The sequence below is a fragment of the Mandrillus leucophaeus genome, unplaced genomic scaffold (genome assembly GCF_000951045.1).
Source record: "Mandrillus leucophaeus isolate KB7577 unplaced genomic scaffold, Mleu.le_1.0 Scaffold545, whole genome shotgun sequence".
NCBI lineage: Eukaryota > Metazoa > Chordata > Mammalia > Primates > Cercopithecidae > Mandrillus > Mandrillus leucophaeus.
The window spans coordinates 684,056-710,816 of NW_012105864.1; the positions used below are offsets into that span (position 1 = coordinate 684,056).

At 41.5% G+C, this 26,761-nt stretch overlaps 1 protein-coding gene across 1 annotated transcript in view; it reads left to right on the plus strand.

Annotated features, from left to right (window-relative positions):
• The window catches only part of NEBL (nebulette), a 389,368-nt gene that overhangs the window by 153,336 nt on the left and 209,271 nt on the right, over nt 1-26,761 (plus strand). Inside the window, exon 2 of the mRNA XM_011997677.1 lies at nt 796-880. Coding sequence (XP_011853067.1) covers nt 796-880 — 85 coding nt within the window. The remainder of the gene's footprint in view (nt 1-795; nt 881-26,761) is intronic.

Genomic DNA, 26,761 nt, shown 5'->3' on the forward strand with positions numbered 1-26,761 from the left:
GGGCACTAATATAATAAATGACAAAGAAGATCCAGGGAGAGGGGGGGTGATGAACAGCTGCGTTTTGGACTGGTGGAGTTGTACTGGGTATGGAATCTGCAAATGGAAATGCTATTGGATCTGAAACTCAGACTTGGGAGTAGTCAGCTCGCAGAGAGGTCCCAAAGCTGCGGGAATGATGTGATCCCTGGGTGATGGTGTAGACTGAGAAGAGAAGAGATCCCAGGTGAGGACCTTGAGACGGGGGATGCCCAGACTTAAGGGGAGCCGGCAGGAGACAGGAAAGGAACCACTAGAGGGAGCAGCTGAGCCTGGGGTGTGTGTAAACCTGGGGAAAGAACATTTCAAGATGGAGGGAGGCCACCCAAGAGGAGGACTACGAGATGTCTGTTGCTTGTGTCCACAGGAAGTCATTATAATGGGCAAGAGAAGCTTCTAGAAACAGAAGCCAGAAGGCAGTCATAGAGTTGGGGAGTGAGTCGGAGAGGAGACGGGCAGGGACAGTGAGGTGAGGCTTCTTTGTCAGGAAGTTTGGTGGAAGGATGGATGAGCTGGCACTCATGCTGGAAGGGTGTGTGGGGTGGAGGAAGGGCGGAGATTAGGAGAACCTTGAGCATGTGTGAAGATGCCCTTAGAAAAGAGAAGCCAATGTTAAGTTGTGAGCCAAGCTCAGGTCCCTCTTCAGCTGTTGCGGAGTGGGGAAAGTGGGGGATGCGCAAAACAATGGGTATGTGTGAAAGTGTTGTTTTGTAGCACAATATTTTAATTATGTCCTTTTAAAAAATTTCTCCACAGACACTACCCAAAGCAGTCCTTCACCACGGTGGCAGATACACCTGAAAATCTTCGCCTGAAGCAGCAAAGTGAATTGCAGAGTCAGGTAACTTCTAGAAGATTTGTTTTGTTCCTTTGGCACTAAAGATTTTTCACAAGGCTGCTCTTCTGAGATTGTTGTCCTCGTCCTGTTCCTGCCGGGTCACCAGCCGGTGTGGAGCCTGAAAGCAGGCTTGTGTAGGAATTCCGGGTAAAATTGTTGAACATCTGTATTGTTCCCGGTCTTGAATTGTCCTGATATTCTCAGTTTTGTTATTCATGTTGGACTAGGGCGAGTAATGAGTTCCGGTCAGAGTTGATGTTTCCTAACAATCTTGACTTATTTGGTCCTAAATATTTAAACACGTTTTACAAATAGCTTTTCCACACCGCATATGTGGGGAAAAACAAGGTGTTAACTTGACCCAGTTGCAGTGCGTGTGGGGCTAACACCCCGTCTGTGTATCTCACACCAGCCACGGGCTTTGTTTTCGTCCTGTCACTTTGTTCATATTTCTTTCATATGTCACATTGACAGCATGAACAAAGATGAGAACACCACAATTGGCTCCCGGTCAACCATGTTAGATGGCAACTTGCCTTCAATATGGTGAAACACATCAGTTAAGACTAGGGTTGTGAGTGGCAGGGTTTTCTGCAGGGACACCCGATCTTTTAGTAAACATGGGGTGCTCTCTTTCAAAGAAGCTGTCTTTCCTGGCACCCCATAGGAAGACACGGAGCAAGCAACTACATTGCAATCCATTGGTCAGTGGTGAAGTAAGGAGGGAAGAGGGGAGAAGGCAGGTGGAGGTAGGGGAGCCTGGGTGGTTGTAGGCCTCTTTCATCTGTTCACTGGCTGTTCACATCAGAGAAACTACAGTTTGTACATTGAGGCAGTCCATCTTATCTATCTGTCTTGAGGGTGTCTGTAAGTATTAAATGAGGTAGTTAGGTGTGAAAGCATTTCAAAAAGTGAGAAGATATTCTATGACTGTGGAGGCTTGTTACGATGGTGATAATGATGGTCCCTGAGAATTCCTGGTATGTGAAAGGGAAAAGCACAGAATTTGTGAAGGAAAGTGGTGTTCAGCTAACAGGCTTAGAAAATGTCAGTCTGTAGCTCTTTTTCTGGGGGGGATGGGAGAACGGAGTCTTGCTCTGTTGCCCAGGCTGGAGTGCAGTGGTGTGGTCTCGGCTGACTACAACCTCTGCCTCCCGGGTTCAAGCAGTTCTCTGCCTCACCCTCCCCAGTAGCTGGTATTACAGGTGCCTGCTACCCTGCCTGGCTAAGTTTTGTATTTTTAGTCTAGACAGGGTTTCACCATCTTGGCCAGGCTGGTCTTGAACTCCTGACTTCGTGATCCACCCGCTTCGGCCTCTCAAAGTGCTGGGATTACAGGCGTGAGCCACTGTGCCCGGCCTGAAGCTCTTTCTTAATGAGAGTAGGCAGCTTTCAGTGGCTTGGGATTGAATCATTTCCTTGATGGTATATCTGACCACAGGGGAGGTTGCAGTTGCCTGTAGTCTCTTTCTGGGAGACTTGGGATCACTTCTCAGTCCATTTAATTAGAGGAAATAATCTCCAAGTGGAATTTACTGTTGGTTAACAATGCCATGAATACATGGTTGGGAGCTACTTTTTAGTTTGTGTGAAATGCTGGTGTTTGTGTACTGGTTTTGGCTACAAAAATTGAGTACTGGCCAAGGAGAGACACTATTACGGAGGCCGGCAAGAACACCTCTGTTCATTCACACCCTCGGGGATACCAGAACTTGGCTTTGTGCAGATCCAGCATGCCTTTCTTCTCGTCAAGTTAGGGTTCATCAGGTAATTCTGGACAAGTACACACTGGACATAGAAGTAAATCAAGCAATCAAATACTCATTTCCTGCCTGTGATATACTTCAGTACTGTGCAAAATAATTTATAATTAGTTTCTCCTCTCTTCATAAATTTATAGGGTGTCTGAGCAAAGAGGACTAACACACATCTTGGAATGACTATATTTAATTTGTTGTAAGGACTGAAAAAGAGAAAGATCAGGCTGGGAAGCCGAGGTGGGTGGATCACTTGAGGTCAGGAGTTCGAGACCAGCCTGGCCAACATGGTGAAACCTCATCTCTACAAAAAGTACAAAAATTGGCTGGGAGTGGTGGCGGATGCCTATAATTCCAACTGCTCGAGAGACTGAATGAAGCAGAATTGCTTGAACACGGGAGGCGGAGGTTGCAGTGAGCTGAGATCGTGCCACTGTACTCTAGCCTGGGCAACAGAGCAAGACTCCGTCTCGGGGGAAAAAAAAAAAAAGAGAGAGAAGAATCAGTGTGGATTGGACTCAGTAGTGCTTTGTGCTAGACGTGAGATTTGAATGGAGCCTTCAAGGTTGAGAAAGAATCTGATATAAACACTGTCCCCTCCCTTTCGAAGGCACACCACACCCTTTGGGCTCGGTTAGTGGTCATAGATGCCTTCAGCACATCCCAGGAGCAAGCATTTATTGTTTTCCTATTATGTGTCTGACTCTGGAGATGCAAAGAAAAACAAGGTCACTGTTTTATGAATGGCTGATTTTATGCTCCCTGATGTGGCCAGCTGCAAGCTTCAAAGGGCAGCATATACAAATAATTATAGGCTGGTGGGACAAGAGCTAATGGCGAGATGTGCAAAGATCTGTGGGATTGCCAAGCAGCAGTCAGGGGAAGGCGTCAGATCTTTATAAAGATTTTGCTCAAATGTCCTCTTCTTTAGAAGCAATTGGGCTCCATCAAGCAGACAACATGGGGAAATTCAATGCAATTCAAAAAACACGTATTGATTACCTACTCTGTGCACTGGGATATAAAGACATCATCATCATCAACAGCACTGCTGTATTCCAAGGACATAATTTTACATGTATTATTTAATCACAAACAGCTTCAATGATACAGGTGTTTAGTATCATCTCTATTTAGATAAAACATTCAACCTTTAGAGAATTTCGATAACTTGCCTTTTCACACTTAGCTGGTATGGAATAGGCCCTTGGAATGGGACCTAGATCTCTGAGCCCTCGATGTCCACACTCTTCACCAGTACTCTGGTCCCCTTGCTCAGAAAGCACCTAGAAAAGATCTGTAAGCAAAGAATTGCAATACAAGGGATGATGTAGTATATGTAAAGGTAGAATTTGGCGTTAAGTATCAGTAGGAAGAAGTCATTATGATTTCTTTTTTTCTGGGTGAGAGGTGAGAACACTAATGTAGGAATATTTCCATTTTTGCAAAAACGTGGATAGGTGTCTATCCTAATGGTGATACTCAGTAATGGCATTGGAATCCATTTTAGCCTATTAAATGATTTGATTCTGCATGAGAGCATTTCCTTAGAGTTTTGATATCTGGAATTCTGAACAGCTCACTGGTTTTGGTGGAAAATTGACTATTAATATTTTATAGGCTTGTTTTGATCATTTGTGGTGCTAAATGAATCACATCTATTCATAGCTCCAAGTTTTCAAATTCCGAAATCTTTTAGAATTGTGTGGTTAAAACCAGTTCACTTCTTTCAGTTCATTAGCTTACCAAATGAGCCAAACATAAAGAAAATCAAAAATTATTTTCCAATCCAATCTAGAAAGTTATTTATAGTTACCCACTGTTATCTCTTTCTTTAAAAATTTTCTCTTTTCTTTTTATTTCCCCCTTCTCTCCTCTTGAGAGGGTTATAAACACTGTGAATATTTTTAATCTAAATGCTAAATCCTCTCAAGGTTTTTTGGAATCTATATCAGGTGCCAGATTGTCATAAGAAAATTTTATGAAATACTGCGAATAAACAAACAAACCAAGAGTAGCTCTTTAGAGCCAGTGGTTCACAGGCTTTATCCAGCACTTGGTGAACATCCACTCGGCCAGCCCCTGACTGCAGTAGATGTGGACTGCCCTGGACCTTGGCAGTCAAGAGGAAGAGAGGAAGGGAAAGCCCTTTTATAGTCACTAGTTCCCTTTTGATCACACATCACAGCATGAACTGCTTCAAAGAAATAGGATAAAGAGTGGTTAGACGCCCCAACGGGCCCACAGTAGTCCATTCAACAAGAAGCAAAAGTAAGACTGCTTCTGGTGGAATCAGCAACATTATAGTTCAGCTGTGGGGGGCGTCAGGCTTTTACTGCTTGCCTTGGGCCTGGCTCACCTCATTTTCTTTAGGAAAGTGAGATCCAAAGCCCCGACTTAGAAACAAAAGTTTTGGAACACAAACTCTTGTAAGTTGGGTGATCCCTAAACTTAAAACATCCAGGTGAGATGAAAAGCCCCTTAAAGAAGAAATTTCTAGCCGGGTGCTGTGGCTTATGCCTGTAATCCTAGCACTTTGGGAGGCTGAGGTGGCAGGATTGCTTGAGGCTAGGAGTTTGACATCAGCCTGGGCACCATAGGGAGACTGCTGTTTCTACAAACATTTTATAAAACATTAGGGCATGATAGTGCATACCTGTAGTCTCAGCTACTCAGGAGGCTGAGACAGGAGGATCCTGTTGAGCCCAGGAGTTGGAGGCTGCAGTTAGCTGTAATCACACCACTGTGCTCCAGCAGCCTGGCTGACACAGCAAGACTCTAAGAAACAAACAAACAAACAAAAAACCCAAAAAACAGAAAAAGAAGCTTACTGATTATTTTAATATCGTGTGGTAGAAAGCGTTTCCTTTTTTGGGCTGTGTAGCACACTCTTTTTTTTTTTTTTTTTTTTTTGAGACGGAGTCTCGCTCTGTCACCCAGGCTGGAGTGCAGTGGCCGGATCTCAGCTCACAGCAAGCTCTGCCTCCCGGATTTATGCCATTCTCCTGCCTCAGCCTCCCGAGTAGCTGGGACTACAGGCGCCCGCCACCTCGCCGGGCTAGTTTTTTGTATTTTTTAGTAGAGACGGGGTTTCACTGTGTTAGCCAGGATGGTCTCGATCTCCTGACCTCGTGATCCGCCCGTCTTGGCCTCCCAAAGTGCTGGGATTACAGGCTTGAGCCACCGTGCCCGGCCGTGTAGCACACTCTTATTGGAAGGGAAGGCATAGATGCTTGGGTGCTCTGAACCAGGGGTCTGGAGACTTCTCAAAGCCGTTGAAATGGTTCTTCCGATGAAATTCTGAGTGGGAGCTCCCACTGAGAAGACAACAACATGGAACTGTCATGATTGAAGCAGGGGAGGGGGGCAAGCCCCTGGCATCTCCAAACCCCCCTGACCCTGCTCATCTTCCCAACCCCAGAGCCTTAAGGAAACCTGGGCATCTGTAGAGCATAGTTTTGAAATAGGCTGCTTAAAATGAAGACAAAACGATAGCTACTCCCCACTTAGTTGTTTATGTGCTTGGCTTAGCTATTATGTGCTTGGCTTAGCTGTTTGCAATCATGTTGAAAATAAGAGGGATTTGGGGCTCACTGTGCTCTTAAATGGAGTGTGTGTAATTTATGAGGGCTGATATAGTGAAAGATGGAAAATGATAATGGAGAGAATGCAAATCATTCTGGAACCTTTGAGTCTTTCTTTTGTAATCTATGTTGATTCTTTTTTAATCTTCCAGGTTTCTGCAGAGTCATAAAAACATGGTTCGTAGGAAGTACAATATATGACAGTAGTAAGGGTGAGAAGGCAAAGTGATTTTTTTATAGGGAACATAATAGTTAAACATCTTTTGGGAGAAATGAAGGCACGTGTTTAGTATAAACCTTTGGAAGCTCAAGAAGGCAGTAATGTGGCTTGCCCTTGGCACGTTTCTGAACCTTCTTATTTTATATTCCATTTCCAGAGGGTTTCTCTCTCAGTTATCTGTCACCTAACCATTCAGTAAGGTGGACCTTACTGGTAAGTATTACCTAAAGCAGAACCTTTCTCAGGTGGGAGTTGCATCTTAAAGTATGTCTGCTGAAGTCTGACTTCCTTCAAAGCAATGAATCCCTGACTGAGGAACTCCATTGACTGTCCAAAGACAATTGGAGAGCTATTTTGGATAGCATTGTCCGTAAGTTTCAAATCCCACTCTCTATGATTGCCCGATCATAAACTTGACCAAAATTTCATTTGCCACTGAATGCCAATTCTGTGTCAGTAATTGGATATCCTGCAGTGAGTGAAACCAGATGAGGCCCTTATTCTCAGGGGGTTTATGGTCTAGTGGGAGAGAGGGTGGTAATAACGTAATAAAAAATAGGCCAGGCCTGATGGCTCACTCCTGTAATCCCAGTGCTTTGGAAAGCTGAGGTGCAAGGATCACTTGATCCCAGGAATTTGGGGTTGTAGTGAGCTACGATCACACCACTGCACTCCAGCCTGGGTGACAGAGTGAGACCCTATATCTAAAATAATATTAATAATAATAAAAAATAGGAAAAAGTTAAAACTGCAACAAGACCTGCAGAGAGAATGGAGTGTATTTTAAGTATATTTTAAGGCACTTTTGGGGAGTTGGAGGCCTGTATACCTTTCTGCAGCAGATGCATAATAAAATCTTAGAACAGTCTTCTGTGTCCTGCTCAGCTCTGGATCCCATTTCCAAATGTATATTCATTGTTCCCCATTTTTTTAACGCTAGGGGACTCTGCTCTTTATTGAGTTCTTTTTTTTTTTTTTTTTTTTTTTTTAAGCCGGAGTCTCGCTCTGTTGCCTGGGTTGGAGTGCACTGGCATGATCTCAGCTCACTGCAGTCTCCGCCTCCCAGGTTCCAGCAATTCTCCTGCCTCAGCCTCCTGAGTAGATGGGATTACAGGCATGTGCCACCACATCTGGCTAATTTTTGTTTGTTTTGTAGAGACTGGGTTTCACCATGTTGGCCAGGCTGGTCTCGAACTCCTGACCTCAAGTGATCTGCCCGCTTTGGCCTCCCAAAGCGCTAGGATTGCAGGCATGAGCCACTGCGGCTGGCTCTCTTATTATGTCTTGTCTCATTGGACAACTTCAGACTTCTAAACACAAACACTGTTTCTCCAGACAGTTTTTATTGGGTTCTGCTGGTCTTGGACAAGAAACCTTTTATGCTTGCCTTCTAACTTTCTCTTTTCTTTGAACCTAATTTTGGCAGCTTTACACTTCCCCCTTTTGATTTTCCACCATTTGATGCTGTCTTCTGATCCATGGTGATGCTTCTTGTTCTCCGAGTAAGCACTTTCTCATGTATGAATTGGTAAAAGTTCATTGGGAGAAGCTTCAGCGTGTTTCTTTTCAAGGTTTTGAGGCAATGTAAATGATGAGAGGTTATGTTTCACATATAGGAATGGGTGAATGTGAGTAAGAACCTCAAAGGGGACGAATTCACTGGATGTGGTACGTTTCCTTCAGGGAGCACAGCATGCTAAGCAGATGTTACCTCCGACCTTTGCGATTTCTCTCATCCTCACAGTTTCCCGTAAGTCAGATCCCCGACCTCTGCCCCGCCCCACCCCCCGCCATTTTAATCCTGGATAAAATGATGTAAGAGACAAAAATATCAGTAGTGGGAGACAGGAAAATAACCAAGATGTTTTTATTTTTGTGTCACCACTGGGTTTTTGAGCCTTTAATCACAGGGACCTGGTGTTCTACTCTCATCCCTCCTGAAATGGCCTGTATCCTTTTCCTCTGTTTCCCGAGACCTGGAAAGTTGGTCCTTTGATTCCCTCCTGGCCCACCCTACCTCCCTTTCCATCATTCTTAGAGCTCACGGTGGAGGTGTGAGAGCTGTACTTTGGGCAGGCAGGCTCTAGGCTATTTGTTATGAGTAAGTGGTCAGAATCTGGTAACTGGCCCTTGAATTAGGCATTTGAATATATAGCCTATCTATCCAGGAGAATGCTTTAAAAGTATTAAATCAGGCTGGGCATAGTAGCTTATGGCTATAATCCCAATGCTTTGGTAGGCTGAAGTAGGAGGATCACTTGAGGCCAGGAGTTCAAGATCAGCCTAGGCAACATAGGGAGACCATTGTCTTTGCCAAAAAAATTAACAAATAAAAATAAACAAGCTAGGCATGGTGGTTCATGCTTGTAGCCCCAGCTACTTAGGAGGCTGAGGCAGAAGGATCACTTGAGGCCAGGGGTTCAAGGATGCAGTGAGCTATGGTCATGCCACTGCACTCCAGCCTGGGTGACAGAGTGAGACCCTGTCTGTGTTAATATCATACTTTAAAAAAGCTTCCATTTGGGACAATTGTATTGTATTCTGAAATGAGATACCTGGGTCTCCAAAATATGGGTTGTGCTTTGTAAAATGGAGTTTTTCTCATTACAAAATGTCGAAAGAGAGCAATTAGACTTTCCTTCTCTCCCTCCTTCCCTCTGTCTTGATTTTTGGTGAGGTCGAGGATCAGGATGATGCTAAATCAGAAATTAAGGTGACACAAATTTGATCCTAACTGGTAGAACTGCTCTGGACCCCTTTTGACTGACACTGAGTTCCTATTTCTGTGGAATTTTTCTTATTTATAGGAATCCATGATCTGTAAATGTCTTCTAAGGGAAATCTAATAAGCATCTTTAGCTACTGACTTAGCTTCCTAAGCACACAGTATTTTAGACACCAGACAGCTAAATATACCAGTTCCAAGTGATTTACTTAAACCAAAAAAGTGAAATATAGTAAAGCCAAGAATTCTATTCTATTTTTAATTAAGCAATTGTAGAACCTTAATACTGATTTTTTTAAAAAACCTCTAGAATGGCTTTAATGCTTGTAAACCATTGAAATTAAAAGCTCTTAACTGTATTTCTGCTATTGGACAGAGAACATATCTGTTATATAAGTTTTCCTTAGAATTGGATAATTTCCAAGGCTTTGAATCTTTTTATTCTAGCATATTTTATTCTTCATAGGAATACCACTTAATGTCTTAGGAGTGTGTATGTATATGTGTTTTTATATACATATATAATAAATATTACATGTAATATACATATATGTAGATATACATACAATATACATACATTGCATACAATAGGCATACAGTAGACACCCCTTATTTGCAGGGAATATGTTCCAAGAACCCTAGTGGATGTCTGAAAACTGCAGATAGTACCAAACCTTATAAATACTGTTGTTTCCTGTATGTATCTATCTACAATAAAGTTTAATTTATCAATTAGGCATAGAAAGAGATTAACAACAATAACTAGTTTACATTCCCAACAGCAGGTTTTCACTGCATCCATGCCAACATCTATTATTGTTTGATTGTTTTGATTATGGCCATTCTTGCAGGAGTACGGTGGTATTGCATTGTGGTTTTGATTTGCATTTACCTGATCATTAGTGATGTTGAGCATTGTTTCATATGTTTGTTGGCCATTTGTATATCTTCTTTTGAGAATTGTCTATTCATGTCCTTAGCTCACTTTTTAAATGTAACCAAATATCATCTGTTCTCCAAAAAAACCTATGGATAAAAAATTTAAAATTAAAAAAACACAACAGTAACTAATAGTAAGATAGAATGATTTCAACAGTATGCTGTAAAAAAAGTTATGCAAATGTGGTTTCTCTCTTTCTCAAAATATCTTATTATACTTTACTCACCTGTTTCCAGCGCACAGGTGACTGCAGTTAACTGAAACTGTGGAAAGTGAAACCAGGGATAAGAGGGTACTGCTGTACATATATATAGATATGCAAACATATGCAATACGTGTATAAATATATGCATGTTTTTACATACATTTGTATAACATCTACCTATACACATATACACACACACATATAATAATAATATAACAAAGTTAACTTGGAAGGACAATGTTCAGGAAAGTCTTGAAAACCTGAAAGACCGAGAAAACATGAAATGTCTTTTCTCTTTTGTTATCAATGACTAAGTATGATTTAATTCACTGCTGGACACTCTGACAGTCACCTTATTGCAATCTAAGTTCCCCATCTGTGAATTAGCTTTGCAGTCTCTGTCTTTTAGTTATTCCTTATGTTTTAAGAAATAGCTAACATGACAAAGCGTAACAGAAATATGTAGTATTACTTCTGGAAGTGTGGTAATGAGATCTTTTTCAGAATATTACTGATTCCAGAGGATAGATCTCTCATTCTACTATATAACAAGCATAGACGTAATTAAAGAGGCTTTACCTGTTTTAGTGGGTCTTTCTCTATGTATTTTGTTCATTAATTTAAGGTTTTTTAATGTCTGTTTTCATCTTTGTCCTTTTTTGTGGATTTTAAACTAGAGGCCAGTGATCTTATTAATTTAATGGTTGCTAATAAATAACCACGCTAAGCAATCACCTGGATGATATTGTGCCGTTGGATGATAAGGGTGATAATGTATGAAATGAAGTAGAAAGAATGGAAGGTAGTTTCATAAAAAACAAGAGTCTTGTAAGAATGAAGAGCAAGACACTTTTCTGACAGGTGGACAGATGCTTTTCCAGTTCTTTCTTGGCGTAAATTACAAATGGAAAAAGACCATGGTATTGTTGGTTTCAAACCTTTACCAGCAAAGAAATCTCACTGAAGGACCCTCCGTACTTTCTGTAACTTATTCTGTATAAGGTGCTTTAATTATATATTGGTTTAATCTGCATTTAATGGATACCTCCTTTGGCCCAGCCCTGCCTGCTCTTGGGTGGGGGCTGTGTGAGGCGAGAGACCAGCAGCCCTGGGGAGAGGGGGTGAGTGGAGGAAAGACCTGAGCCCTGACTTAGAGGTGTTTATTGGGTCCCCTCAAAATATATTCTCCCAAATTCTGTAAACAGTTTTTTTTTCTGTATTTCATTTGGCTTTCTCTTCTCATTCTCCACTGAAATGTTTACCCTTTCTTTGAAAGAAACCCAAAAGTGACTCTTTTCCTCTTTCCATGGATCAGATGCCAAATTCTCTGAGGATATGTCGAATAAGAAAGGATCCTTTATCTTGTTTGGAAGGAGCTCTTTCTGTTTTTCTTTCCCCACCCAACACCTGTGCCCTTTTGTCAAGTATTTATAGAACTTGCTCCTTCTTAAAATAATGTGGATCGAAAATGGTTTTGATTGCTTCATGGACACAGGAAGACCTCTCCAATAAAAGCAACTTTCTTCTTATTGTTATCCTTGGCAAAATTAAATCATGTCGTAAGCAATATCCTCTTGTTGTCCATGAGACTCTAGACGGGTGGTTCCTAACACTTTTTGGGTCATGGACCACGACGGAAATTTGGTGAAAGCCCTGCAACTCCTCCTTTGGAAAAGTTATGGTAGCCAGCTTTAGAATATAAATGCAGAAGTTCAGGGCATAGTGACCCCCATCAGTGGAACCCTGGAAAGTCTCAGGCTTTAGCAGGAGTGGCTGGGCTGGCCAAGGGAAGGAACAGGGAAGAAGGACTGGTTGGATTTACAGGTCTCACAGAAAGTGGTGGCATTGTCACAGAAAGATGATGGACTCCCTGCTTTCTAAGCACAATTTTATTTTATCTCCATTAAAATATTAACTCTTTTGGAAACATGAACTCTCACTGCCTTAAAAAAAGCAATCTAGCAGCAAGTGTTAAAACTTGCAAAATACGAATACGTTTTGGTCTGGCAATTCCACTCCTGGGAATCTCTCCCATAGAAACAAAATTATCAGCATAGAAAACATAAGCACAAGGATGTCTATGACAGCGCCGTTTGTAGTACACAAAACTGGAGACAGAGTGAAAGCTCTTCTGCAAGAGAATAGTGAGTTACATTATGATAATCTGTACCAAAGAATATGATGCGGTCATTTAAAGGAAGGAAATAGAGATCTATAGCCAAATGCCTTGGAGGTGTGTCTAAAGTGTTGCTCAGTGAGAAACACAGGTGCAGAAAAGCATAGAGACGACAAAACCGTCTGTGAGTGCCTGCATGTGCCTATCTATGTCTATATATGTATAGCTCTGATTAGGAATATATGTATAGGTAGAAAAATATGGATTAATATATTCCAGGTTACTAACATTGGTTCTTGGGGCTTACAGGGTGAGCCTAGCAAATAAAGGAAAAAAAAGATTACAATACTTAAAAATAAAAAAAAGTGTTAGTATGACAGTAATTCATTGTATCAGATTATACTTACGGGTGGGTAGTTGTAAAAAGAAACAAAATAGTGATTTAATTTAATTTATTATTATTATTGTTTTTGAGACACTTGCTCTGTCAGCCAGGCTGAAGTGCAGTGGCATGATCACAGCTCACTGCAGCCTTGACTTCCTGGGCCCAAGCAGTCCTCCCACCTCAGCCTCCCGAGTAGCTGGGACCACAAGCATGCACCACCATGCCTGGCTAATTTTATTTTATTTGGAAAGATGGGGTCTACCTATGTTGCCCAGGCTGGTCTTGAACTCTTGGGCTCAAGCAATCCTCCCATCTTGACCTTGCAAAGTGCTGGGATTACAGGTGCAAGCCACTGTGCCTGGCCAGATAATGATTTCAAAACAGTTTTGCTTATGTATATTTTAAATTTTACTGTTTTACTTCTTCACAGTCAGTAACCCTGGGGCTTTACTGTTCAGGCTGCTGGGGCCTGACCTGGCCAATTTGACCAGCTGGGGATCTCCCTGCTGACTTCTTAGATGGATATGCCGTGACTTATTGCTCTAAAGGCATTAGGTCTTTTAGCAAGTGTTTATTGGATGTCTATTTTATGTCATATACTAGGCCTCGTGCTCCTTAAAGAACTAAGATATAAGTGTGGGTGTATCTGCACAAGTCAGGGACTGTTTACAGCTGCAATTGAACTTCCTGTCTTCAATTTGATATTTGTCTGTTTATTTGGTTGTGAGCGTGCAAATGGAGGGCATAAGGTATTATTCTCAGGCCAGTAAGAACCTAAGAATTTGTTTGGGTGAGGTCTTGATTTCATTTTTTGCCTCTATTAAATGGCCTACCCTTAATTCTCCAGTTTCTCCATAGAAATGCCTAAAGACCTTGAGAGGATAATACTGAAAGGGTTTTAGAGGAAAAAGAAAGTGAGATGCTTTCTGTGAGTCAGTGTTTCTCCAAATTGTCTTTTCCTGCCTCCCTGTATGCATCACAATTACCTAGTGAATCCGGTGAGAGTGCTCACTGATGGGCCTGGCCCCAGACCCACTAAGAGGGAGGCCCAGAAGTCTGCATTGTTAATTCTCCAGGTGATTCTTATTTATGCATGTTAATATTTGAGAACCAGTTCCATAAGACGTTGTCCCAAATGATGAACACTCCTGGCATTTTTTTCCCCCAAAATTTTACTCTTTTAATAAATTTTTCCAATATTTCAATGGCTTTGAATTTTTATTTTTTTATTAATTAATGATGCGTTTATTCATTCATGCATTTATTCATAATGATGTCTGCATTTTAGAGAAGATTTCATGTAGAGGAAACTTCTTCAAACAACACTGTTGTTACCAAATACCCACTGCATTCTTAATGTAAAGGAATCAATGTAGGTCAGTTAAAGGCTAGAATGGTTTAAAAAAATCAACAATCTGATGCTCAAATTCAATTGTCTTTAATATACATATATTTATCTGTATACATATGAGAAAAAATTTCAGGTTACAATGCATTCTGTTGTTTTGAACTACAGGAATCAAACCAGAATTTTTACCCGTGTTACACATTTGATACACTCATGGATTCTTGATTTTTTGGACTACTTTTGGTTTGCTTATAAATTTCCATAATGGAGACAAGAACTGAAAGTGTTTTTCAGGTATTTTTTATTCCCTGTCGTGCATTTCTTCTCCAAGAAATTTAGATACATTTTGAGATTTATGTAAAATCTTAAAATAATTGAGTAATTTAAGCAAAGGCTAGTTCCTATGAAAAGCAGAATTACATGGCAATTTTCCTGTATTCCTCATGCGATTATGCTTGTGCAGAGAACAACCCTATTCTGATGAGAAAGATTCTTCCTGAGAACCCTTTAGCTGCACAGCAGGATGTATACAACCCAAGTCGATTCAAGAAACTCATGACGTCATCCCTCAGTCAATAATCATTGATTGAATAGTGTTGGTTTCAGATCTAGGTATTAGGTACTAGTAGGGATACAGAAGGAAAATTCATAGTTCATAGTTTCCGTCTTTGAAGAATAATCTGGTTCAGAATATAGTTCAAATGTGCATGTTTTGACATGGCTTCATAACAAAAGGTTCTTTCAACCAAAATGCTAGGGAAACCAGCATTAAAGGAGAAATTGTGGGGCAGGCAAGGTGTTCGCCGCAGGGACATGGGTTGTCAGGAGAAAATGGAACAGAAACAAGACATGAGAAAAGTGTGAGCTTAATCCATAACGCTGTTTCCTTCCAAAGGTGTCAGCTGCATGGCATGGGAGGTCAGGCAGGTGGTCTGTGTTCCCCAGGGTGGGAGAAGCATTAGTAGAAACAGGTGATGAATTCCTTAATTAGGGTAGGGAAACACTGCAGAAGAGCTGTGGTCTAGGGTTTTTATGAAACGCAAAGCTTGCAGAAATTAAAGAAGCCCAGTGTGAAGAAGTTAGGAGGCAGGATCAAGGTAGTGACTGAAAACGGAGAAGAAAAACTTAGAGCTCCTTTTGGAGAAAATGGGATATTAGGGTTAAATTGGAAAAAAAAGCTGCGTAATGAAAATATCTGTGACGTTGTTAAACCCATCACGGTGGGTTCAGTCTAAGGCATTTTAAATTAGAGCGAACACTGTGGGTAGTGGTGTGAAGGAGACCTCATTAATTGATGATATGGTTTAGCTCTGTATCCCTATTCAAATCTCATGTCGAATTGTAATCTCCACGGGTTGGAGGAGGGACCAGGTGGGAGGTGACTGAATCCTGGGGGCAGATTTCCCCTTGCTGTTTTCGTGATAGTAAATGAGTTCTCACGAGATCTGGTTGTTAAAAAGTGTGTAGTGCTTCCCCCTTTGCTCCTTCTGTTTCCTACTCCACTGTGTGAAGATGTGCCGACTTCCCCTTTGCCTTCTGCCATGATCGTGAGTTTCCTGAGACCTCTCCATCCATGCTTCCTGTACAGCCCGCAGAACTGTGAGCCAATTACACCTCTTTTCTTTATAAATTACCCAGTCTCAGTTCTTTATAGCAGCGTGAGAGTGGACTAATACAATTGATTTTTAAATCTTTAATTTTCTGTTGATTTATAATTTAAAAATTTATTTCTGTAATAAAATACAAATATCATCTAACAGACCTTTGACATGGTAAATATTCTACAGCGTAGGATAAGGTTTCAGTAGTAGGTGGTGAGTAAGTGCTAGATGACTGAATTCTGGTGTTTATCTTGGAAAGTAATCTGCAATTCTATATGACATTTTTTCCTGCATAGGACACGAAGTTCTACTACAATTATTTAGGAATAACTTTTTAATGACTCATGTTAGTAAGATTATAGTAAATCAACATTTAAAAAAAACAATGTTTCATCACCATAAAAAAAAAAACCTCCCTCCTTCCCACATCAAGGATATCTTCTTCTTGTCTAAGAAGCACCTACTCCTTTTTGGAAGTTGACATTTACGTGGAGAGAGTACCTTTCATCTCTGAAAAAGAAAAAGAAACACATGTAGAAAAACCCAACTAACTAACAAATCACCTTAATTACTACCTACAGAGAAAAAGTGTTGGCTTTATGTTGTTTTTTTTTTTTTAATTGTGTGTGTGGTTAGCTCAATTCACAAATGAGAAATAAGTACTAGTGGAAAAACAGAGACCACTTTGGCTTATATTTGGTGTGGTAGGTGCAGAGAAAGGGTACATCAGATTGCTACCTAACAGAGCAAGGAAATCAGTTCTTATTTTCCGTTAGAAAACCAAACAAATGGCAATTAATCCATTTATGCCTGAGGTTGCAATTTTTTGAATTTTTGCAATCAGACCTTGGCGATGACCTTAAGCAGTAGGCTATAGATAACTCCCACATGCTTAGAGTTTCAATAATGGAACACTAGGCATAAATGGGCTAAAGACAAATAAAAAAAAAAGTTGTGAGAGTGTATTAACTTACTACGGAGCACTAGGCTTCTGCAATCTGTTCACCTGTGGACCTCCTGGTTACTGAAGACTGGGCTTTATCAGTAGTGGCAGGATGTTCCTGAGGGTTTCTTTTCCTGCGGTATCTGATAATGCCATAGCTTGTCCAGTAAATCATTTATTTTGCTAGGCCATGAAATAATGTCCACCTTACAAGTTGGAAAAATCTTTCTGATAGGAAGAATTTTGGCTGTGTTCCACCTCCCTGGGTTCTCTGGTTCTCAGCTGCTACATGGCTACCAGCTTCTCCCAGGGAATGTCTGTGGGACAAGACATTCTCTTTACTCGCCACTTGTCCTCTAGCACTAAGTACCTGTTTTTCCCTGGAATGTGACAACCAGGTGTTGTCATGTTGTCAGCTTTTTGTCTCTGACGGCCTGTCAGCTGGCTAGACCTGGGGAAGTAGGCAATAGAGTCTAGGCCTGGGGTTAGACTAGCATTTTCCTGACCACCTCCATCCCTCTGACATCTTACCTGCTACTTTCTGTGGGGAAGGGAGGATCTATACTATACAAGCTCATGGGGATCTGCATTGGTTTCCAGAGGGAACTGCAGAAGATTGGGTGTGCAAGAGCGAATTCCTGACCAGGAAGTCAGGAGCCTCTTGTGCTGGCTTTGTCTACTGGAGACCAGCTCTCCTCCTCTACCTGGTGCTTCTAGCCTTTTTCTCTGCCGTTAAATCCCAATGTGGCCCTTCTTGGCCATTCGATTCCTACCTTCTTTCCCTTCAATGCACTTGATTTCTCTCCAGTGAATCAGCTTTCTTCCATTTAGACTACAAAAACAGCAGAGCGTTCAGAAAGACAAGAGACATCTTACCTGATGTCATCTGCTCCATTGCAGTCTTTTGCTCACTTAGTCATTTTGGGGTGTTGCATTCTTGTTTTGGGAACCTTATTGCTGTTTGCAGTAAGTATTTAACCCTCTATCTCAAAATGTTCAGAGTTTCAATTCAAACAGATTCTTACCCACTTGATTTTATTTTTCTACAAATGTTTTGCTCCTTCCTTTGCAAAGGCTGGTCTCCTGCTTCACTCATTTACCTGGGAATGGGCAGCTTCTCTCTCTTTAGAGACCTCTGTTCTTTGCAGAAGGTCAACATTCTGCAACCCTGTGTAGATGGGGAGGGATAAATGTGTTTGGCCAGGAAAAGTCACTTTAGACTGGGTACTAATGGGGGGACTAGAACCCTGCCTACCATAGTGCAACATGGGACACTATAAACCACCCCATCCAGCTAGCGCTCGGGGCCCCTCTGTAGCCATTTCCTGGGGCCACGCTGGGGCCATATGGCCTCTTGAGGGCAGGGCAATAATAAACCTGTCGTGGTAGCTGCAGGTCCCTCTGTCCCGCTCTGCCCCACTCTGCCCTGCTCTGCCTGGCTTTTTCCTTGCCCTAGTGGCCAAAACTCTTAACTAGATTCACCGAAGATGGTGACACGACCATGGGCCGCCTTCCAAACTACAACAGTTCGTGGCAGCAGTGAAAGTTTAATTTTTTAAACCCTTCCATCAGAGGAGGAAGTGGTTTATAGTAAATGGCTACATTGCTGGAAATCACTTACTGGCGTCATCTTGATTATATTCCTTAGTCATTACGGTTTGCATCACATGATCTTTTCTCAAACATCAGCATGGGGAACCAATGATGGAATTGCATTTCTTTGAATTAGAGTGCAAATTATTATGGGAGAAGAAAGACATTAAAGGAGCAGCGTTCATGTTTATGTTTGAAGAAATATGACAGGCTTCACAGCCTCCATGGCAGTTAAAGCGGGGGATGTAAGAGAACATGGAGCCATCGGACCTCATTGCCTTAGATGAGTTCCAGTGAGTGTAGGGAAAATGCTTTGGCTTTTAAAACCCTAGGTATATAAATCCTGGATGTAGAATCAGTTTGGTTGGTATTTCTTTTCCTTTTTTCTTTTGTGAGGTGAGACAGGGTCTCACTCTGTTGCCCATGCTGGAGTGCATTGGTGCAATCACAGCTCACTGCAGCCTCGACCTCCTGGGCTCAAGTGATCCTCCTACCTCAGCCTCCTGAGTAGCTGGGACTACAGGCATGCATCACCATGCCTGGCTAATATTTTAAAATTTTTACTAGGGATGGGGTCTTGCCATATTGCCCAGGCTTGTCTCGAACTCCTTGGGTCAAGCACCCCTCACACCTTACCCTTCCAAAGTGCTGAGTTGATAGGCGTGAGCCACTACATCCAGCCTGGCTTGTATTTCTTGTGGGACTGGGAGAATATAGCATCACTGCAGGTCTTCTCACACATAATTGGGCAATCAATAAATGACTGTTGGAATAAACAGTCTGGTCTCTGTAGTAGGACTCTGGTCTTACTCAGAGAGTATGCCCTTCTTCCCCGACAGCCTTTCCCCGCCACCTCCCCCACTGCCACACACACACACATCTGGGTTTCTGTATAGTTTTTGTATGGTAAAAGCCAAGGATTTGGAAATTTTTAGTGTCACAGATAAAAATAAATAATTCAAACATAAGTCTGGGAAGGAGAATGAATTATTGTTTGCTTGGGCTCCTTTACTGGCTCTGACTCCAGGCCTTGCCTGACCCTGAACACCCACCATATCTTCACTCGTTCCAGATGGCGGATCCTGTCTTGTTGGTAGCCCCCAGAACTTGCTGGGGTGTGACCTTCCATCCTTGTCATCCCACAGTCCTCATGGTCCGTATATTGGACTGACAGAAGTTTGTCCACAGACAAATGAAGTGATCGAATTAAGGGACTTCATTGGGGCTAGTTGTGAATTCAGATTGTGACTTTTAGGGGGTGTCAGAATTGACACGTTGCAGAGTGTTCAAAGCAATGCCAGTTGGATTTTTAATGTGATATGCAGATTGGATAGTATTATTGCTGTGTGCATTATTGTAATTTCTATTCTTCTTCATGGCCATCTGCTTGGTTATATATATTTTAATTCTGATGTCAAGTATGAGATGCAGACGTAGCATTTTTATTGTTCTACCATTTCCCCTGCCTTCTTTTATCTGCACATTTCTTGAAGCAGCCAGGAGCCATGGTTTCTAAATGCCTATTGTTGAGAGCCCTGGCAAGAGTGAAGACCTTATCTTTGGATTTCCCATAGATTCTAGATGAATGAATGAGTTACTGGAAACAATAACAGACATTATTTACTGGGAGTTAATGATGAGCCAGTCATTTGCTAAGGCTTTTTGTACAGTATCTCATTTAATCTTCCCCATAACTTTCTTAGGTTAGCATGATTGTTCTCATTTTGCAGATGAGGGAGCTGTGACTCAGAGAAGTCATGTAAACTGCCTGAGGCCACACAGCTACTCAGGGCCCTTGCTAATATTTGGCCTTAAGACTTTTCGACTCCAAAGCCTGAGATGTTTCTTATTAGCTCTTTCAGCATAGTCATTATTATGACATTTCTGTGACTTCCACACCATGTCGTATCAGTGATGTGACGTTTTAGGTTTAAAATTCTCCAAGATCTCTTCATTAGGTGAAATTTTTATATTTGGACTTTTAAAAATTGTGATTTCTGGTAAATAGCCTTTTATCGTATTTAATTTATTATTTTTTTTTACTCCATTTGATTTTCATCATTCCTGAATGTTTTTAATACTTTTAATTAAGTTATGCAGTAAACTTTTCATTCGGAGGTCAATGATTTTAGCCAGTTTATTATTTTAGCAGCACTGCCATTTTGTTGGCAGTACCCATCTTAATTGGTATTGAATAAATGTCCTCATGTTTTCTGAGCTTACTGATTTTTAAATTCAAATTCTGTATAGGGTCCTATCTCAAGCATCTAATGTTTTCAGTTATTGCTGTAGTGCTGATCAGAACAGTACCATTGAAGCTATTATAAAACCAATGAAAGAATAAATTACTCGCGTTTCAAAAACATTTTAAAAAGTAGATCTGATCATAGAAAGTACCCAGTTGTATTAGAAATTTGCTTTTCTGTGTAATGATACTTTGTTAGGAACCAGTTGAACACTTTAATCCATAGTGCATTGGAGTGTTGGCTACAAATCCGAATCCTAAATTCTTCAGGAGTTCTTTTTTCTTTTTTTTGTTTTTTGTTGATAGAGTCTCGCTCTGTTGCCCAGGCTGGAGTGCAATGGTGTGATCTTGGCTCACTGCAACCTCTACTTCCTGGGTTTGAGCAATTCTTGTGCCTCAGCCTCCTAAGTAGCTGGGATTACAGGTGTCTGCAACCACGCCCGGCCAATTTTTGTATTTTTAGTAGAGATGAGGTTTCACTGTGTTGGCCAGGCTGGTCTTGAACTCCCGACCTCAAGTGATCTGCCCACCATGGGCTCCCAAAGTGCTGGGATTACAGGCTTTGAGCCACCGTGCCCAACCCAGGAGTTCATTTTTATCGCTGAAGATGCTTCCCATCTCATGATTTCATTGTCTTTCTCTTGAGACTCCTCAGCAACCCACAGCTCTCACAACTGTTAGGGCGCTGCTTCTGGGTGCTGCAAAGCATCAAAGCAGCATGAGTTGTAGTTTCTGACTTTGCTCAGCTTGTTGTTGGCAAGCAAAGTTCCATAGGAGAAAAGCTAGTGCAGGTACAGTCCTGATGGGTACTGTCAACAAGAGAACATGAGTTGTGCTCCCTGCTATGGCTGGGCTCACTGGGGGTTTCTGTGTGTGTGCTCCTGCTTGCATACATGAAGGGTCTTTACTCTGCAGTGTGCTGGCACCAAAGAGGTTTGAAAGTAACTCAATGAAACACACTTAAACGATATTTATGAGTATAATCGGAAAGAAACCAAGGCCTTTTTGAGGAGGAAGTGCCTTGCTGGAGGAAGCAGGCATCAGCTGGTGGCAGGAGAGATGGATATTCTAGGTTTGCCTAGTATATCCTAGCTAGGAATGTGATAGATGTGTTAATTGACCGTTTATGGACCAGTGACTCTATGGAAAGTCCAGGAGAGAAAAGGGGAGGTGAAATGGGTGACAGAGGACCTGAATAACATGCTAAGAAGGTTGGGCTCCATTATGAGGTGTGGAGATCTGCAAGGTGCTGGGCAGGAGAGTGATTTGCTGCTAATGAATCTGGCAGCAAATAGATGGGACTGGGAGAGATTTGAAGTATGGAGCCGTGTTAGGACATATTTGCTGTAGTGAAAGTGCATTATAATGAAACAGTTAATCAAGAAAATGGAAAGGAAGGGGGAGGGGGCCATGAAGGAGGCATGTACTGAAGAGTGATCATAAATGAGTGGAAAAGGTGGTGGTGGCTCAAATCTCCCTTGGAGGAATTTATGATTGGAAAACCAGTGGGAAGTAGGGAGTAGTGCTTACGCACTTAGACATCATGTCCAGATGCTCTGTTCACTAGCCACAGGACTGTGTTTTTTTAATTTTTAATTTTTAATTTATTTTTTCTTTTTACTGAGACTGTGCATTTATTTAATGTGGTTTGCAGCTGTAGGGATGGAGGTACCTAATGGTGACTGTGGCCGCTTCCTTTCCCACCTCACCCACCTTGGCAGTGCCATGGAGAGAGATGGAAGTCCAATGTCACTGATGCCTTTGAAATTCTAGACCTGAGTAACAGGGACTGTTCCTGGCTGTGGTCAGAGATTGAGAGGGCAGGGGGCTTGCTGATCCCATTGTCTCTGCAACCCCATGGTTGTAAATGTTTAAATGAACAAAGGATTGAGTGAGTGAGTGAGTTCAGGATTAGGATTAAAGAGTTTGGCTATTATTTAAGGGGAAATGACTTTCATACTGATGGACAAACAGTGATAGTAAAGTAAAAACCAAGTGGTGACCAAAGCTTTCTAAAATTATGTTCCGTTACATTATGGAAAGATGGATTTTTGAAACTAAATGTTTATGATTCTTGGATAAATAACCCACATTTTATAGATTATGCATGATGAACTGTTATCCAGTTTGAACATTTATTTTTCAAAATGGCCGAGGCATTGATCAATTGCACACACATTTCCAAATTTATTCTGGGGTCTACAGAGAGAGAAAGAGGCCAGAGAAAAATCTTTGCACAAAAACAGTTGGTATTGAGAGTTGGAACTGCTTTTTAGATTTTTAGCTTTACCATTAGTCTTCATATTGAGGGATATCAAAAATATCCCTGTAAAACTTTCTGGCTGTTTTTAGGCAGTCCATATGATACTTTTAAGAAGGTAACTTTTGCAGTTTAAATAGCTTGGCATTATAGTCTAGTCCCCTGAGAACGAGTGGAATGTGAAGGAAACAGTGAGGGTTTTGGAACAAGTTAAACTTAGGTTTCAATTTGTCTCCGCCACTTAATACTATGTGTCCTCGGACAAGTTACTTAAACTCTCATTTTCTTTTTTTTAGAATGGGTGATGTTTTTCTCTCACAAAAGATTATGGTGAGATTGGTGATAAGGCATGGAGCCAATAGACCTAGGACAGTCCTTGGCACTTCCAGGCACCCAGGAAATAACCACAATCGCTATCTTCAGGATACTCTGCATTTTCACTTCACTTTCTATGAAGTGATATTGATCAATGTTGAAAATGACAGCTGTTATTCTTACATTTGGGAGTGGGATGGGAATTGCAAGTAAAAAAGCGTTCTGGAAATCATGTCCCCAAAATGTGTTAGTTTGCCCCACCCCCCTGGGGAAAAGGCCTCTCCTAAAACTTCACATGGGAGAACCTTGAAAGGGCATCACATAGTAGTGGCACATTAACCGATTTTGTTTCACTTGATGTAAGAAGCGTCTAGAAGTCTCCAGCCTTCTTTGGTTTGTGCTGTGTTTGGTCTGAGAATCCACATTAGTGTTGCCTGAGTTATGAGCCAGAACGCGCTGTTCTCTGAACCTTGCTGGCGAAGAGGAGTTGTGTGAAGGAATCTGGCCACAGAAGGAATCTTGTAAAGGGTACTCTTCCTTTATAAAATTAGAATTGGAAATATGGAGGTGCAGAGTTTTTTTTTTTGTAATAAACTGTAAAAGAAAAAGAATTAGTCCCACAAAGGGTAAGTTGGTGGTTACGGCAGTAAGAATTGCTGCTCACAACATCTAGCTCAGAGCAAGCCTTCTCCACTCAGAAATAATTATTTTCAAGCCGAGCAGCATCTGCAGAGATGGCTCGGCAACAGCTGCGTCAGCTTTAGCATGTGTGAAAACTGCTCGAGAATAAACCCTGAAAGTAGGTTTTGGAAATTTAAAAAGGAATTCAAGGATGTTTTGATGTGGAGGGGTTATTAGCAACAGTTTACAAAAATATAGAACAGCGAAGTTGGGAGTTCATTTCGTTTCTCCAGCGTCCTCCTATTTATCTTGCTGATAGATTTGTCTGCTCGGTTACCATAGAGCTGCTCATTGGTATTCCTCAGTGTGCGGTGCTGCTGCGAATCCCCTCATCATTACACTGAACTGGAGGATCTTTACTTTTCAGGCCTTGCTCATGCTCAGGGACCCTTTTTCCTTGTACGTGGCAGCTCTTATTTTGTACAAAAACAACAGTGATTGTCCTGCACCAAAAAGGTGACCAAGCAGCCACCTTCACACGGCTGCAATTGCTAATGTGTTGCCTTCCCAAGAAGACAGCACTAGCTGCTGTCCCCACCCCCAGGGACTGGAAACATCATTTTTTTTATGATGTCTGCCCTGCATGCCGGCTCTGTCAGCGCTGGGCTCCTGTTCTCAGGGACTGGGGGGTGCTGCACATTTCTCAGAGGGGAATAACCATTTCTTTTCAAGATCATTTTCCCTTGGCGTTTTTCCCTGTCCTGACTTTCAGACTTTGCTTCCAAGGTGAGGCGGTCCCCATGCCCTCCGTGTTTTCTCCAACCCAATGTGGGTGTCTGTGGTTGGCTTCCGGGAGAGGTGTTTGTAAGCATTTTTAATTACTTTTATAAGTTAACTACTGTTGACTCTTGAGCAGCAAGAGTTTGAACTGCATGGGTTCACTTATAAGTGGATTTTCTTCCCTCTCTGCCACTCCTGAGACAGCAAGACCAACCCCTCCTCTTCCTCCTCCTCCTCAGTCCCCTCAACGTGAAGACAAGGAGGATGAAGACCTTTATGATGATCTACTTCCACTTCATGAATAGTAAATGTATTTTCTCTTCCTTATGATTGCCTTAATAACATTTTTTCTAGCTTACTTTATTGTGAGAACACAGTATATAATACGTAGAGCATACTAAATATGTGTTAATCAACTGTTTGTGTTATCAGTAAAGCTTCCAGTGAGCAGCAGGCTATACGTGGTTAAGTTTTGGGGGGTCAAATGGTACATGCAGATTTTTGAGTGCACAGTGGGTCAATGCCCTTAATCCCTGCATTCTTCAAGGGTCAACTGTATAACTGTTGGCTTTTTAGATTATGGCCAATGAAAGGAATTATCTTTGAGTCTGGATTTTGAATGCAAAAAGACATTGAATTAGTTACCTTTGAATCGTATCCATTAATTAATGCAGTGATATTTGAGGCTTGAATTAATGTATATTATAGACGCAATTACTCTTTTTGGATCTCATAGATTAAATTCACTGAAAGATCCCCCTGGAGTTGGCTTCACTGTACTTTGCCTCTAGCTTCTCTTATATGGAATCAGCTTCAAGTTCAAATATATTTTGTCTGATAAATTGACTACACATGGAGAGACTAAAGAGAGCAATTAAGTATGACATAAAATAAATGACTCAGTGACAAGGTATATTCCTTTCAGGTCAGCGTAATTCAAAGTGTGAGAAAACATGATTTAGCTGGCTGAACTGAAAGACAGTTTAAATTACTGGATGGGAAGAATCGCTTTGCATTCTGAGGTTCAGTAATTGGAGTTATGTAACATTTTATTTTGTTTGCTGTGAGATGATTCTGTTGTGAGATGGTTGCAGTTGTTTATGCGGCTGTGATTTAATTTGACATTGTGAGGGGCTGGTCTGACCTTTATGCGTAATATGAAGTGCCATTGGGTGAGATGCCGATGGGTGGCTAAAGCCTGTTAAGCCATGATAAACCAGTGCATTATATTCTTTAGAGAGTTAATTAGGGTGGCAGTGCCCCAGATCAGGGAGTAGGTGCCTCTGTAATTGTTGAAGTGTTTTCCTTCCATTCTTCACCTCTCCCTTTTTGAATTGTATGCCCACATCTTTGCCATGTGACTTTGTAGGATCTTCTATTAGAGACGGTAGTGTTGCCCCATTGATGTCAGCCATGGTCATGTGACTCATGCCAGCCAATGGGCTTTGAACAGCTATGATACTAGTAGAGGTCTTAGATGGGCTTCTATGGCATCCCTGCAACCCATTGTGAGAACATGTTCTGTATAGCTACTGTCTAGCAGGGTGTGGAGACATGTGGAGCAGAAATAAAGCCACCCTGAAACCTAAAACTGAGTAGACTATGACCCGTGAGCAAGAAGCATGAACGCCTATTATTGTAGGCCACTGACTTTTGGACTAGTTTGCTATGCAGCATAATTGTGGAAATAGCTAATATGTGTACATATGTTAAGAATTCCCTGCCCTTGTAAGATATTTATTAGGCTTAATAAGCTCCTTTTACATTTAGATTCTTGTTCTCACCTTGCCAGTAAATCAACGTCGTTCATAGTTTAGTGGTATCTTTTGCCTGCAATGTGGTAATGTCCTTTGTTAGCAAAACTTTCGTGACCAGAGTTTGCATGAGTATATCTTCTTAAATATTAATAAAATTAGACACCGCTATTTAATCTTTTTTATTTGGGATTTTACATGTTTTAAAATGTCACGTAGATGTGATTGTTTTAAAAAGACTTTGAAAAATTCCCTAAAAGACTTTGTAGTTGCAGGCCGGGCGCAGTGGCTCACACCTGTAATCCCAGCACTTTGGGAGGCCAAGGCGGGCAGATCATGAGGTCGGGATATCGAGACCATCCTGGCTAACACAGTGAAACCTCATCTCTACTAACAAAATACAAAAACAAAATAAGCCGGGCATGATGGCAGGTGCCTGTAGTCCCAAGTACTCGGGAGGCTGAGGCGGGAGAATGGTATGAACCTGGGAAG